The sequence below is a fragment of the Buceros rhinoceros genome, unplaced genomic scaffold (assembly GCF_000710305.1).
Source record: "Buceros rhinoceros silvestris isolate BGI_N320 unplaced genomic scaffold, ASM71030v1 scaffold11020, whole genome shotgun sequence".
NCBI lineage: Eukaryota > Metazoa > Chordata > Aves > Bucerotiformes > Bucerotidae > Buceros > Buceros rhinoceros.
This window is the reverse complement of record NW_010389040.1, coordinates 46,054-61,182: the sequence shown is the minus strand read 5'-3', so window position 1 is coordinate 61,182 and position 15,129 is coordinate 46,054. Positions and strand designations below refer to the sequence as shown.

At 40.6% G+C, this 15,129-nt stretch overlaps 1 protein-coding gene across 1 annotated transcript in view; it reads left to right on the top strand.

Moving 5' to 3' along the window:
* ABCA4 (ATP-binding cassette, sub-family A (ABC1), member 4) overlaps positions 1-15,129 on the top strand; it is a 71,711-nt gene that overhangs the window by 34,978 nt on the left and 21,604 nt on the right. The window contains exons 17-26 of the mRNA XM_010132601.1: positions 1,367-1,465; positions 8,004-8,181; positions 9,503-9,634; positions 10,368-10,507; positions 11,298-11,435; positions 11,671-11,885; positions 12,638-12,728; positions 13,325-13,530; positions 13,954-14,002; positions 14,856-15,094. Coding sequence (XP_010130903.1) covers positions 1,367-1,465; positions 8,004-8,181; positions 9,503-9,634; positions 10,368-10,507; positions 11,298-11,435; positions 11,671-11,885; positions 12,638-12,728; positions 13,325-13,530; positions 13,954-14,002; positions 14,856-15,094 — 1,487 coding nt within the window. The remainder of the gene's footprint in view (positions 1-1,366; positions 1,466-8,003; positions 8,182-9,502; positions 9,635-10,367; positions 10,508-11,297; positions 11,436-11,670; positions 11,886-12,637; positions 12,729-13,324; positions 13,531-13,953; positions 14,003-14,855; positions 15,095-15,129) is intronic.

The window sequence follows — 15,129 nt, the reverse complement described above, 5'->3', positions numbered from 1 at the left end:
GAATTAAACGGGAGTTTCTTTGCTCATATATCCAAGTGGGGTTTTTTCAGCCAGCACTTCACACAAAAGTAATGCCTCTCAGAGCTCGTATCCATCAGCCTCAGTTCCTCCCCATATTTGCTCTGAGGATCTCCTTGTGTTCCTCTCCTCTGTTTTTGTGGAATTTCTCATAGTATTTGCCTGTAATATACATGCAGATGTACCAAATCAATGCTTTGGTCTTTGAGCTTACTATAAGAATTCCACGGATAATGCTTTGAACCATATGGTTCAACTCCTGGTCGAGTTTTCTCTGCAGCCAGCCACCCACTGGCACGCTGGTCCTTTGGCTATTTGAACATTCTGCTCCGTAGTGGAGTTCCCTTGGGTTTTACGTTCATCCTGAATGAGCAGCAGTTGTTTTAGCCACCGCCTTCAAAGGGGTATGATCCAGTCCATAACATGTGCAAGGCAAACTGCTTGTGGATGCAGACAGAGCATTTGAGTGCCTTAATGAGAGCACAAGTGGTTGATTGAAATATTGGGTATTTTTGCTGAGTCAGAAATAAGCGGACGCTTTCATAAACAATGGTTTTCAAGATAGGAAAACTGACCATCTTTTGGTGAGCATCACAAATTCCCTTTTCTTACTTTGAATAAGTAGCACAAGGCCAGTAACGTCTGAGTTCACAAGGATGTCAGTTTTAAACGTAGCAGCTCAGATCTCTGCATTCTGTAAATTCATATGGTCCAGGAAGGTAGTATTGACTTGTTCAACTCTGGTCTGGCCTGAGAGCCGATAACGTTATTGTACTGTCTCTTTTCAAAACAGAATTAATCTGTGATCAAAAAAGTCCCTTTCAGCTTAAGAAAGGGGTTTCTCTGTTGTCACTTTTCCTGCAAGGCTATGTGCTGAAATAACAGCCAGAGTTGCTTTTCTCGTTGCCAGCTGGGAATTCAGGCCCAGGGTAATAAGTGTAAATATAATAAGCTTTTCACTCATGTCAACAACTCAAGTGTTAAGTGGGCCTTAAAAGAAAATCCCTGAGTGTCAGGGTGTTTCTTGGCAGCTGCTGGCACGTTGGTGAGGATTCAGATTGTCCCCATGTATGGAGTAGCTTCATTCTGTAATTAAATCACATTCTACTTAAGTAAGGCCAATCAGATCACATGTGTTCTCAATATTTTGCTCCTGTCCAAAAGAAAAAAAAAATATGCGCAAACAAAATCTGTCCTGTCAGGTACTTAGTGGATGGTTTGACCTTCTGATAATCAACACTAGGACTGCAAGTGTTTATAATTATAGCTCAGACTTTGCAAAGATGAATTTGTGCCTACTGGGGAGTATGTTTATGAAGTGCGCTTTACCTTCTTGTTTTTCTTTTAGGGGACTATGGACTACCACAACCTTGGTACTTCCCTATGCAGGAATCTTACTGGCTTGGCTCTAGAAACCCAAAAGCTGAGAAAACAGAAGCTGCCAAAGGTGAGTCATTTTAAAGCTTCAATGTTTAGAAATAACTATAAAAACCACTTAGAGGTGACTACGTAACGTTTCCAGTAACTGAGCTGCTGCAAAGATTAGAGACAGCCATAACACTGGGAATCTCAGCAGGTGCCTTTGAACTTGGAGTAGCCTGCTATTATTAGAGTTATTAGAGACGAGTCACCATTCCATCTAAGAACCTTTAAAGCATGGGTTAACAAGCAACATCAAACCCTCACTCTCTAACCAACACCTTTTGAGACATTTAAGGAGTTCTTGAATTCAAGGAACATTTGTGAAATTAGTCAAAATGAAATACAATGTTTATCTTATTTACGCTGAGCCTCCCCCATCTTTCTAAACCTGATTCTTTTCTATCTAGTTTGACACTAATTTACATCTGTTTACTTTGGCTTTGTAAGCAAGATCAAAATTTATGCTACCCTTGGACTAACTTGAATGAGTGCAATAGTCCTGGTTTTGCCCATTTTTTTTTTTCTTTCCATTGGTACTGGAGTAGTTAAAAATAACATGTGAGTGATTGTATTTAAATAGGAATTAATGCAGAATGATGATTAATGTCTGGAATAGAGGTTTGCTGAAGCTGGTGTATTGAAATCTGTCTTAAATTTACAAGGTAACAGCGAAACCAATCAAAATGACAGATGAAGAAATAATTCCTTCAGTCTTCTCATTACCATCCTCACCCTTCATCACCTGAGAGAGACTGCTGACAAGGCAGTCTCATCTCAGGGTGATACCTGTAAACCAGAAGGGAGTTCATCCTTTGTGCGAACATGCTGATAACACATCCGCTGCTCGCATGTTTTGATCAGAAAAGAGGAGGTTATAACGTTGGGGTTTTTTAAGAGGCTTTGCCTTCTGGTTTTGGGGCCTTTTGGTTCTGTTTTGCCTTCAGGTTCATTCTGAGGAAATGAACAGGTTTTCCTTTAAACTTAATGCCTCATACTTTCTATGTGTTCTTTAAGTTTTTTTCCAATACAAGGCAGACTCTTGATGTCTTAGTACACAAACTAAAGGTTGCAAGAAAAGTTGAGAACCCCAAAATATTCAGTTGCTCAGGTAGGTCAGCAACAGAAAAATTTATGGCTACTGCCTTATTGCCAGGTTGTCAGGTTTTTTATTATTTTATGCATTTTTAATGGTATTTTTAGATTACTTAGGTAAAACATTTTACTTAGGTGAATCCAAGAGTTTTTGTAGATCACATTACATCAGATAGATGAGTTGATCTAACAGTTCACTGTTAAGAAAAAAATTGGGGCAATGTTGCAGTCCCTTTCACAGCTCTCCCCATAGTTCTGCTCATGCTTATCAGCCAGGTAAGATTAAGACATAGATCCTTCTGCAAACCATTCCTAAGAATACGAAGGACAGGGTGATAGGAAGTAATTAACACAGATTTACCAAGAGCAAACCTTGCCTAACCTGTCTGATTTTCTTTTGTGATGGTTGGATCAATGGACAAAGGGAGAGCAGTGGATGCCATTTAGCTTGGCTTTAGCACAGGTTTCAGCGTGGATTCCCATAGTATTCTGATAGCCAAACTGATAAGATACAGGCTGCTTGAGTGGACAGCAAAATGGGTAGAAAATTGACTGAACTGTTGGGCCCAAGGGATTGTCATCAGCAGTACAAAGCATAATTGGGGACCAGTTAATTAGTGGCAGGGGGTTGACAGGGATGGGCACTGGACTTAATACTGTTTAATGACTTTAAGAGCCTGAATGATGGGATAGAAGGCACCATGAGCAAGTCTGTGAAAAATACCAAACTGAAGGGAACACTGGAGTGCAGGGCAGCTGTGCAGAGGGACCTCAACTGGCTGGAGAAATGACTTTAAAGGAACTTCATAGAGTTCTACACAAGTAAATGTGTACTTCTGCATCTGGGATGGAACAACTTCACAGGAACATAGAGAACGGCCACCGCCTGGCTGGCAGGCAGCTTTGTAGAAAATGTCTGGTTGACAACATGTTGAACACGAGCCTTCAAGGGTCCCTGTGCAGCCGAGAAGACCAGATGCAACTTGAACTTTATTAGCAAGAGTATAGCCATCAGTTCAAGCAAAGTGATTATTCCCTTTTAGATAGTACTTGTGAGACTACATCTGGAATACTGTGTTGTCCAGTTTGGGGATCCTCACAGAAAGGAAGGCATAGAGTTACCAGAGGGAGCTCAGTAAAGAACCACCAAGTCGTTTAGGAGCTGGAGCGTGTGACATACAAGGAGATGCTGGGAGAACTGGATCTTCTCAGCCTTAACAGAGAAAGCTAAGACAGAGCTACACTTCTCAGATGTGCCTAGTGAAAGCATGAGAGACAACAGATGTAAGCTGGAAAACAAGAATTCCAACTCAATATAAGAAAAAAAAAATACTGTTGTGAAGGTAGTTAGAACATTGCAACAGGTTGCTTAGAAAGGTTGTGAAATCTCCATTTTTTGAGATAGCCATTGTGATCTGAATTGGTCCTATTTTTTGAGGATTTACCTGGAGATCTTTGGAGTCCCTTTTGATCTAAATTGTTCCACAGTTATCTCGGCTAGCCTGAGTGTGCTAATACGTATTTCATCCTCTCTACAAAACGTTGCCTTCAGTTTTCTCAAGCACAGACAGTTGGAAAGGTCATTTCTGATTAATTCCTTTCTAGGAGGCACGTGATTCTTAACTATTTGAAGAATTAAGACTCTTCAGTGCCTCAGCTTACATGAAGAACTGTAGAACTTTTCTCAACTCATGTTTCCTTCAAGGGTAATACTAAGCATTTTCTTAAATTATTGTTATTGTTTAATGTGTTGAGAAGAAAAGCACGTAATAAAATATCAGATAACGTAAATGCACAGATGAAAATGAAGCTAAACTGGTACGTTCTCGGGGTACTTTAAAAATTTTCTCTATCAGCGCACTTCTTTATCCCCCCTTTCACCATTTTAGGTGACATGGTAAACGTGTTTATGTCGCTATTTGTGCACCAAGTAATTTTGTACAGTTTTATGGGCTAAAATTTCTTATAGCAGAAAGTTATGGCAAAATTTCACCACAAAATTAAGTGCTGCGTCATCCAATAAGTTACAAAGCTGCATTCCAGGCTGCCAGCTTGAGTTTGTGTAAAGTAAAACATTCCTTCAGGGACGCTCTCCTACATCACTGTTCTTTTTGCTTCAAGGCTGTCCCTTTTAGTGATTTTATGTGACTGTTTTCTTTCATGGAAGCAAGGACTAAGACCAAACTGGAAAGCCAGAAATTCTTGTACAGAAGTTAACACCAATTCATCATTCCAGCCTGGAGCTAGTTTCTTAATCTAAGTTAGCTTTTCACTTAACCTTTTCTTTTTCTTTTTTTTTTTTTCTCTATCTCTTTAAGTATGAGAAATGTTTTTGTGGCCTTTCTTTTCATGTGGTGAAGAATTTGGTCTAGAGCTGCATGCGCAAAATATAAGGCAGAAAAATATAATATTAGTCAGGATCTTCTACTCTGAGTCTGTAATTGCAAAATTGTCAATCTTCTTCCGTAAATATCTGCTCCTGACACTGTGAAGCAGATTTCAGGCTAGGTGGATTTGAGTGTTCTGTTCCTAACCTCAGTAGAGCACTGATGATTGATGCTCTTGGAGAGCTCAAGGCTTAGGACTACCTCATTTTCCTCTAAGCACCTCTAGAGATGAGAGGAAGTTAAATTTTGATTAATTAAATGTTGGTTAATTTTGGTTTATATAGAAAAAAGTCCAGAGTCAGAAGCCTGTATGGATCAGAAGGCCATGGAAGAGGAAAAAAATGAAAGCAGAACAAAGAAATCTGAAGAACCTGAAAAGCCAGAAGAAAAGAGTGACAACCAGGGGAAGAAGGATGGTAAAAACAAACAATGTAAACACAAACGAGAAAAAGAGCCCGGCGAGCAGGGGAAGCCTAAGACAGATGTCCAGGACAAAGATGAAATTAATAGTAAGGAGAGAGAGCCACCTGAGTACTTCTGAGATACTATACTCCTCGTACTTCATAACAAACTAGACCTAGGAATGATTGGAGTTAAACTGCAAGAGCCCAGTAGGGTACAGAGGATAGCATGCAACTGCCAGAGCTAAGCTTGGAAGAGACACTGACTCTCCCAGCTACCCTGTTACTGATTCCTCTACACTCACAACCCCTTAGAATATTTTAGCCACCACACACAGGAGAGCTGCCACCAGATGATCTCTGTAACTTGTTTTTTATTGTGCAAATGCCGGCAGTTTCTATGGCAAGTTAGTGTTCATGCTGAGGGAAGCCTCCAGAGGCACATACATCAACTTCTTAGAATTAAACAGAGCCATGACTTCAATAAAAATACTATGCTGAGAGGAATGTTGTTCCCTCCTAGCTCTGCTATCCCACCCCCCACCCCCTTTTTTTTTCCCCTGTTCTTAGTGTGTCTTGCATTGCAGGGAAAGGCTAGTTTCAAATGGGTTTATCTGAAGTGCTCTGATGCTGACATTAGCCACCACCTAAGAATTCCTGAATGACCTGCCTTGTTTCCAAATCCTGAACTCTTCTTTTGTTGGGAGCCAGAGGAGTTTTCTGTATGTGATGCTCCAAGGAATGCGTGTGGATTCTGTAGCAAAAGTAACTGCTACAGACAGCTCTGAGCCCACTCTGACTCTCTTGAAAAACTAGAGATAAAAGTGGGGTCATCAAAGCTCCTCACGTAGGCACTGAAAACATGCATTCAGGGTGAATGGAAACAGGCCAGCACTTCAAAAGAAAAAGGACAGGCAGAGGGCAAAGGTTATTTCAGCCAATCTTCTCCTAGTACTGCCTTATCTTTGTGGTGCTGTGCTCATCAGCTCCCAGGTTCCAACTGCTCCATGGCCACAGAAGAAGGGCTTTGCCTGTCACTGCACAAAAAAAGCCTGCCTTCCCTTTCAGCCAGTCACACAGGAGCTGGGAAACGTGAAGAAGCCAGAGCAACTCTGGCATGGTTCAAGGACACAGTTTCCAAAATGGCTTCGTGTAAGAGCTAGCGCTTCTTGTAAGAGTAATGGGATGGGAAACAGAGAGTAGTTCTAATGGCTTAACTCTCGTGCCATCCAATACTAGCATGGGTTAGCAGAGCAGGGCACACACACTGTAAATCTGTCCTAATTGCTTGATATGTTTTAAGCAGAGTTTGCACCACAGCCTCATCCACATCGCCCACAAATGCTGCCACCTCTGAAGAAAGACATAAATGGCCCAAAATTGCATTGAGGGAATAGGATCAGAATGGAGAAACAGGAATCACGACAAAAGGAAGCTCGGCCTTCCACTAATGTTCTTCAGGTTGTGCAAGGAAGATACTGGGAGAGACCATGAGAGAATTTGCCTCAGAACTTGTCAGTGAGTCTTGCAGGCAAATATGAATTGAGCTCATGATACATATAAATCCAGGAATGGTACCTCAGTTGCCAATATATGTGTAACTATCTAGCCAGATTACATGTGAGCTTTTGTAAATACAGGGATGTTTGTATTTTGCTCAGTAATGTAAAAGGAAAATAGAAGTTTGTCATAAACATAACTTTATTTAAAATAGAGCTACCCATTCTAGATTAATTATTTCAGCTGCTCTATAGTGTACACAGCTCTCTCACGTACAACATATTTGGGACTTTTTCCTGAGCATTGTTTATAATTACAGTCATACAAGCCACTGATGGAGGTGGGGCTGGTTTCACCCAGATGGCATTGGCTGCTCGCCACACAGGCCTGCTGGGTACTGAACAATTTAAACTGCAATTGCAAAACAAGCCTCCCTACAGAGCCTTAAGCATTCTGTGTAAACAAAAGTGGACAGGGTCTTTAGTTTAAATTTCTCAACTCCCATAATTCACTTTGCCTAAGGGCTTAATTTACTTCAAAGGAAGTTTGTTTTGTCTAGAAGCTGATGCAATAAAACATCCTGATGGTGCTATTTACAATAATGCATTTTTAATCCTGAGAGAGAGCCATCCCATGTAGTGCTCGTGTTAGGTGCTGCCTAAGTCTTGAGCTGGCCTCGGCAAGGGGGTAAATTTCACCTACCAGGATTAAAGGCAAATGTTTTTTTTTAAAGCATCATAGCGAAAGAATGCACAGCTGGGAAGATGATTTGAATGGCAGATTTTAGCCTGGCTAGAAAGACAACCTGCTGCTTGTTTAATGTAATCTCTCAGCCTGTCTAAGTATTTACAGATAACAAGCCCAAATAATCATCCTGCTACACAGTGAAAACAGAAAGCATGTGCAGCTTCACCCGATCCAATGAGTACTTCTCCACACACCAGTACAATTCTGGGCTCCACTTCTGCTGTCATTGATACATGGGTGAATCTAAATACATGGCACTGCAGTTAGAAATCTTGCTTCAGTTTGATGTGACTGGAGAATCTGGCCCTGGCACGTGATGCTGTATTTTACTGGATATATGCTCTTGCTTCTGCACTTGTTGATGTGTCCCCATCAGAACTGGGATTAAAACGTGCTTTATTTTTTTTTTTTCATTCTTGATTTCTTGCTTTTCAAGTAAATACCTTCTTTGAGCCTGAGCCAACAGGATTGATTCCAGGAGTATGCATTCAAAACCTGGTGAAGATTTTTGAGAACAGGCCCAAGCCAGCAGTAGATGGGATGAATATTACTTTTTATGAAGGCCAGATCACAGCCTTCCTTGGTCATAATGGAGCAGGAAAGACAACCACCATGTAAGTCTGTATTTCAGAAGCAAATCCAGGGCAGTGCTCTATTTCTCTGTCACGAGGAGCAGTCTTCTCTTTTCACTCTTCCCATGTCTCTCTACCACCCTTGCAGCTAGCCTGATGCACAACATCAAGCTTTTTCCAGACAGGGAAATGCTGCCCCTAAAGATATCGTAAATTAGCTAAAGCCCTGGGAGGGAGGCAATGCATGGCACAAACAAGTGCGAGTCTAGAGAGAAAGAAAATTGCTATTTTCTCCTGCAGAATTCATGGCCAAACTTCCAATAGGTGAAGAGGGAGAAGGATCTCCCGGCTGAAAGAGCTGAAAACTTGAAAGCCACCTCACTCCACCTGTTTTTCTGTCTAACTGGCTTTAATTCTGTTACGGTTTTTGGACTGTGTGCAAAGGAGTATAAAATACAGGCTCTCTTTGGACAAATGGTTACATGTATGCAAGATCCATGTCCAGATTAAAATGTTCCTCTAGCCCTAGAACCCCAGCATCTCAGGAAGCTGGACTTTAGGAATGATCAATTTTATTTATGCAGAACTTTATTTAGCAAAATAGGATTAATTGCTGAACAAAACATTTCACGAGTCTGTGACAAGTTCATCAGAGGCTGAAAGAACTGAGGTGTTTCCTTATGACTTCTCCCATCAGAACACTTCAGCTTTTGTAACTAAAAAAGACTTTTCTTTCATATGCACTTTAAATTGCCATTTAATTTTTTTCAGTTGTTCTGCAAGAAATGTTCAAGCCAAAATAAAAGCATTCTAATCTGCTGAAATGCCTTCTAAATAATTTTTTCTATTTTCCTGATAAAACCCAAAAATTTCTATTGCTTTGAAATTGTCAGAACTGAAAAATCTATTATTCATCCAAGTCTAGGAACAGGTTCCACTCATTTGCAACATTACACTCACCTCCTTCAATTTTACAGAAAATAAAGGTGTAGGACATGAGTCAGCATGGCTGGAAACCTCAAATTATCTTGGTCCTAGTCAGCTTCATTTTAGATCATTTGTACATAGAGGTGATGTAACATGCTAAACAAACTACTCTGAAACTGCGTAGCTGACTAAAACAGGCTCTTAATGCAGGCCAGAACTAAAATTACAAAAATCGTATCAAAAATTACATTAGCAGATCCGAAGATTTGCACTGTAGCAGGGCTAGAGTATTTATATGTCTGCTTTTACTGGAGTTGTTTCATCAAGGCCCATAGTAAGAAGTCATCATGCTCCATCTAGTGGAATCGTGAAATGATTCTTCCTAATCTGGCACAGAAAGTTAGGAGAGTGGGAATTTCCTCATTTATTTTCCCAGGTCGATACTGACAGGCCTCTTCCCACCCACCTCTGGAACTGTGTTGATTGGTGGCCTGGATATTCAGACACACATGGACTCCATTCGACATAGATTAGGCATGTGCCCTCAGTACAACATCTTATTCAACCAGTAAGTATCATTCCAGCTTTAAGAATAAGGTAAGGGTCCCAGTCTGCGTGTCTGGCACATCCCCTAAGCCTTTGTTGTTTTCTGTACTGGCAGTAGGTACATCTCAGAGGCACTTCTCCAGCTTTTAACACTCATACAGGGTAGGAGTTGTTTCCTTCTCCAGTAAAAATCTCGTGCATCATTTAGCTAGGAACAAAGAAGTTTCCAAGGAAAATGACAGTGCTCTTGGTGCTGGTGTTATCTGTTGCTCTGTGGGTTAGCAGTTCAGCCTAGGGATTCATGCACTCTAATTTAGGCTTCCTAAAGCAAAAAAACTCGGAGCCAACAGTGCATCAGCAGGGTATTTTCATGCCTATTTTGCATTACCACCTGACAATTTACTTCTTTCTCAGTGATTTCCAGCTTCCCTGCCATCAGTTTATGCTCATCTCCACAGCAGTCTTTCTTGATGCAGCTATTCACATTAGCTCCCATTTTATTCACATTACTTGGAAGCTTGATTCCTGCTCTACCTGTTCCTTTAGTAGCAGGTTCTGCTTTGAAAAGGCAGAGAAAGAGCCTGTGACGTCTGAGTGAAGTGTGTTGATCCCAAAGAAAATCTGTCAGCCAGATTTAGGGTAAAGCAGCCTCTCCTCCTTCAGCAAGATAAAGCTAGAATAAATTTATTGCTCCTTGGGAAAGAATCTGCTTATTCATTTAAAATGCCTTGGTGCCTTTCTGTCTGATTTCACAGGCTTACTGTAGCAGAGCACATCCTGTTTTACTCTCAACTGAAAGGGAGGTCCAAGGATGAAGCTGAGCAAGAGCTGGAAACAATGCTAGAAGACATGGGCCTCACCCATAAAAGAAATGAGGAGGCTCAGAATTTGTCAGGTGCTCCCAGCATTGTTCTAAGATGTTTTTTTCTGCTGCCTTTTCTTTGTCTTTGGCAATTGTTTGAATTACTTGTTTGAGGCCATACTGTGACATCACTGTGCACTGGGGAGGTCTTTACTCCCGAAAAGTAGCTCGGACTCTACAAACAGGAAAGCTGGTGCAACCTGTTCTTAAAGCTTCTGTTTCCTATAAACAAATTCAAGTATACTCGGAGCTGTTATTTTTATATGAGTATATTAGAAAAAAAATCTCTTAAAGTAAGAAAAAACCCAAAATACAATGTTCTATTATTTCAAGGTAAATTAATTATTATGCTATCGTGCTGCTCCATTGTTTGTATCAGTACCTATAACACAGTATGATTTGGTAGGAGTAATTATTTTCATTCTAAAGGTACAAATGCATGTAGTGTATTTGAACACATTTGAATTTTACATTCAAAAGACAATTTTAATAAAGAGCCAGGTGTTCTTATACTACTTTGTTCTGATTACAACAATAAAAGTTGACTACTTTCACATGAAAACATGAAAATCTCATATTCTGTCAAGAAGCAGAAAATGCAACACATAGGTGAAAAATATATTTTAAAAAAGTTTTGAACAAGCTGTTCTGAAATTCAGAAGAAAAGTGTGACTATTCATTTAACTTTACAGAAATATTTGTGAGAGGATGGGGTTTGTTTTACTTGTATCAGTTTCTCCCCGCACTGAGAAGCAGTGTTAATTACATGCTTGCCATGTACGTAACTCATCTCAGACTCCTGGATGTGTCTGTCCTCTGGTAGGTGGAATGCAAAGGAAACTGTCTGTTGCCATTGCTTTTGTGGGTGAAGCGAATGTGGTAGTCTTGGATGAGCCCACTTCTGGAGTTGATCCATATTCCAGGAGATCTATCTGGGATCTTCTGCTGAAGTATCGCTCAGGTAACAGTTTTGAGAGTGGAAATTGTTTGGGTTTTTGTGAAACTGTCATAGATGCAGCTTGTGCCTGCTGTGTAAACTGTCATGAGCAGTGGGGTATGAATACAAGCAAACAAGGTTTTTGAACAGAACCTGCCTCTGCTGCAGAGAAAACCCTGTATTAATTGCCAAAATACAAGCATAATATTGAGTTCCAGAGAGAGTCCATGCCTTGAACATTGCTTTTTGTTCCTTCTAGGCAGAACCATCATCCTCTCTACCCATCACATGGATGAGGCAGATATCCTTGGAGACAGAGTAGCCATCATATCCCAAGGGAAACTCTTCTGCTCAGGCTCTCCTGTATTCCTAAAGAATTGCTTTGGGTCTGGCTTCTATCTCACTCTTGTTCGCAAGATGAAAAACACCAGAAATGGAAGGGCTACAGTAAGTACGCAGCTCCCTTCTGCACAGGTAGTCTGAAAAATACTTGCATGTATTCTTGCACTGCACCAAGACAGAAAGCAGTTAAGTGCTGCTTGAGGCTGTGTACAAAACTGCCTTCAAAATGAAGAAAGCAATGAGAAAATTTGATAACACCTATGAAATTGTACCGATATGAGCCTCTGTAAAAATACTCTCTGGTTTTATAAATATATGTTCAGACAGACAGGTGAACATAACAGGTGGACATGAAGCCGTAAGTAGTCTATAGTTCACTCTCACCCCTTAAGTATGTTTAAACTTTTACCAAGTAAGTTGCCTTTGTCCATATACAGGTCTTTCTGATGCTTGCTTTTGCAGTACACTGGTTGTAGACATGGTGGGTATAGTCTAATAACTAGGTCAGACACCAGAAGAGTCTACATTTATCCATAGCTAAACCAGCCTCGCCTGAAAAGTTGAGATCTGAATTCTTTCTGCTGTTGGTAGTGCTTCCAGTCTTAGGAGCAACATGATCTGTATGCTCATGGCTGCTGCTGATCACATTTCCCTAGCTATTTTGCCTGCAATTTAGAACTGACAGATACATTTTGTGCAGGTGGATTTATGTTTTCTGCATTGCATAATCCAGTCCTCAGATGACTTTCAGTATATTTTCAAGATGCTCCAGATATGACATAGTTTTCACTGACTCAAGCTGTTCAAAGGCTGACAACCTTACATCCTGTTTTGCATGTGTTTGAAATACTTTAATCTTTGTATCTGTTGCCTGTCCATGCTAGTCCCTTTGTAGCTGTGGATCTCAGTGCTCCTGTTCCTGCTCCAGCTGTGCACACAGGGACAAAGAAGGAGCTCCAGAGCAGGAACTGGATGGTAAGAGGCGGGATTGTTCGGCATTCCAGCACATAGATATGTCTCCTGTTACGCTGCAATCTCATCTTACAGATCTATCCTGCTGAGGCCCGCTTCTTCAGTATTGGTGTCTAACATCTGCATTGGATTGTAACATGGATTTGATAAGGTTTCTTTGTGGTTTTCTTACCATTGCCCCTTTTTGATGTATATGTGGTCTCAGATATGGATGAACTGGAAGGCTGTGCTTCAGAAGTAGTTTTGAACTGCTCCGCACCAAAATCTGTGAAGTGTTAATGAAAACTGAAGCATATTAGAGCAAAGGAAACTGGCTTTCTCAGAAAAAGTAGTTTTGACGTCTCTACGTAAGAAAAGAACTTAAGCAGATATTCCTGAAGACTTTGTTGTGCTTTATTAACAGACCTGAAATAGGTTCCTGCTACATAGTTCTGGAGCATAATTAGCGACATAGCCCAGTCTAGTACAGAATTAACTGAGATATCTGTCAGTTATGTAACAGAGTAGTCCGCTTTTGTATAGTGCAAACAACAGCTTTTGAAATCATGCCTAGCATGGTTAAATATTCATTCTCTGAACACCGTTTTGACTCTTCACAGGAGATCTGAATGAGCTAGCAGAAGTGATTCATCATCATATCCCAGAAGCAAAATTAATTGAAAGCATTGGTCAGGAACTTGTTTATCTTCTGCCCAATAAAAACTTTAAACAGCGATCTTATGCCAGTCTTTTCAGAGAGCTGGAGGAAACACTGGATGACCTGGGACTCAGCAGTTTTGGAGTTTCCGACACACCACTTGAAGAGGTAACAGATAGAATAAAGTACCTGCTGATCTTACCATCAGTCCCCAAAATGTTTTCTGAGAGAGTTGCTGTTCTTAAACATGTAATCTTACTAATTCCTAATATCCCTTTCAAAACCTAGTCACATATGCTGTGGCACACTCAAAAGTCTTTGGGATGGGCGTAGAGGAAGAATAGAGCCTTGCTTCACATTAGCTTTGTGCGGCATGACTCATTAGCCTGAAATCTGTCTGTCTTTGTATCTTAGTTTGTACCTTCCTTTATCTTCTGAGATACTTCATTAGAGATCTCCAATTGTGTAATAAGCAGGGGTTCTGAAAAGGTATCTGAACTTTTTTTCTGTTACATTAAAGGATGATGTTCCAGAGGTCAGGTTATTGTACCTGTTCTGTTCCTAACCAGGTGGTGTATTTGTCTGTGGCAGGTTTTCCTAAAGGTCACAGCAGAAGCTGTCCCTGGAATTCAAAAAGCAGGTATAGATCCATGAATTGGTATTCGATAAACTTTTCTCGCAACTGTTCTGTTTTCTGAATGCCAAGTAAAGAAGAGCCTCAGAACTTTCAGTCTTTGTATGGTTTTCTTGCCAAAATAAACTTGGTCAGCAAATATCTGTTTTCAGGGCCTGACATGATACTGAGAAATAAGATGAAGTCAGCAGAAAGATTAGATGAGGTTCTTAACTATGTAAATAAAAGTGGAGTGTCAAGTCCCCAGGTGTCAATTATTTTAGTAGTTTTATAAAAAAGTAATTTGCTGACCGTTAGTCCATGCTCGACCCATAACAACTGTATATACAATTAACTTGTTAATCCTGCTGAGTAAGAAGAGTGTTAACCTGTATTAGGCAACTAGATACAGCCACAGTGCAACAGTTGTAATTAAAGCAATCTGGTGATGTGATATATACAGTTGGTAAAATCTGGAGTTCGTTAAAATGTTTTTGCTCTCTACAACTACCTGAAAGGGGGTTGTAGCGATGTGGCAGTTGGTCTGTTCTCCCAAGTAACAAGTGATAGGATGAAAGGAAATGGCCTCAAGTTGCACCAGGGGAGGTTTAGGTTGGATATTAGGTAAAATTACTTTACAGAGAGAGATGTGAAGTATTGGAACAGGCTGCCCAGGGAAGTGGTGGAGGCCACATCCCTTAAAATTCATATAGCTGTGGTGCTTAGAGACATGGTTTAGTGGTGACCTGGTAGTGCCGGGTTATTGGTTGGACTCAATGATCTCAAAGGTCTCTTCCAACGAAAACAATTCTGTGATTATGTGCTACCTTCATGTATGGAGGATAAAGTGTTTCCTCTGCCCCTTTTCATCTTAACCTAGGAGACACTCAAGAAAATGGTTCTACTCTTGGCAAAACTTCTACTGAGAACAAACCAGCTGAACAAAGCGCACCAAAAACTAATGACGCTTCTCGAATGCCAGTAGGCATAGCAGATCAAAATGAAGGCAAAGGGTCCCGACAGTATAAAGGTTTTCAGCTTGTAAATCAGCAGATCAAAGCACTGCTCATCAAACGGTTCCACCATGCCTCTCGCAGCTACAAGGACTTCCTAGCCCAGGTATTGACTGACTTTTGATGTTCTTGACTCTTTAC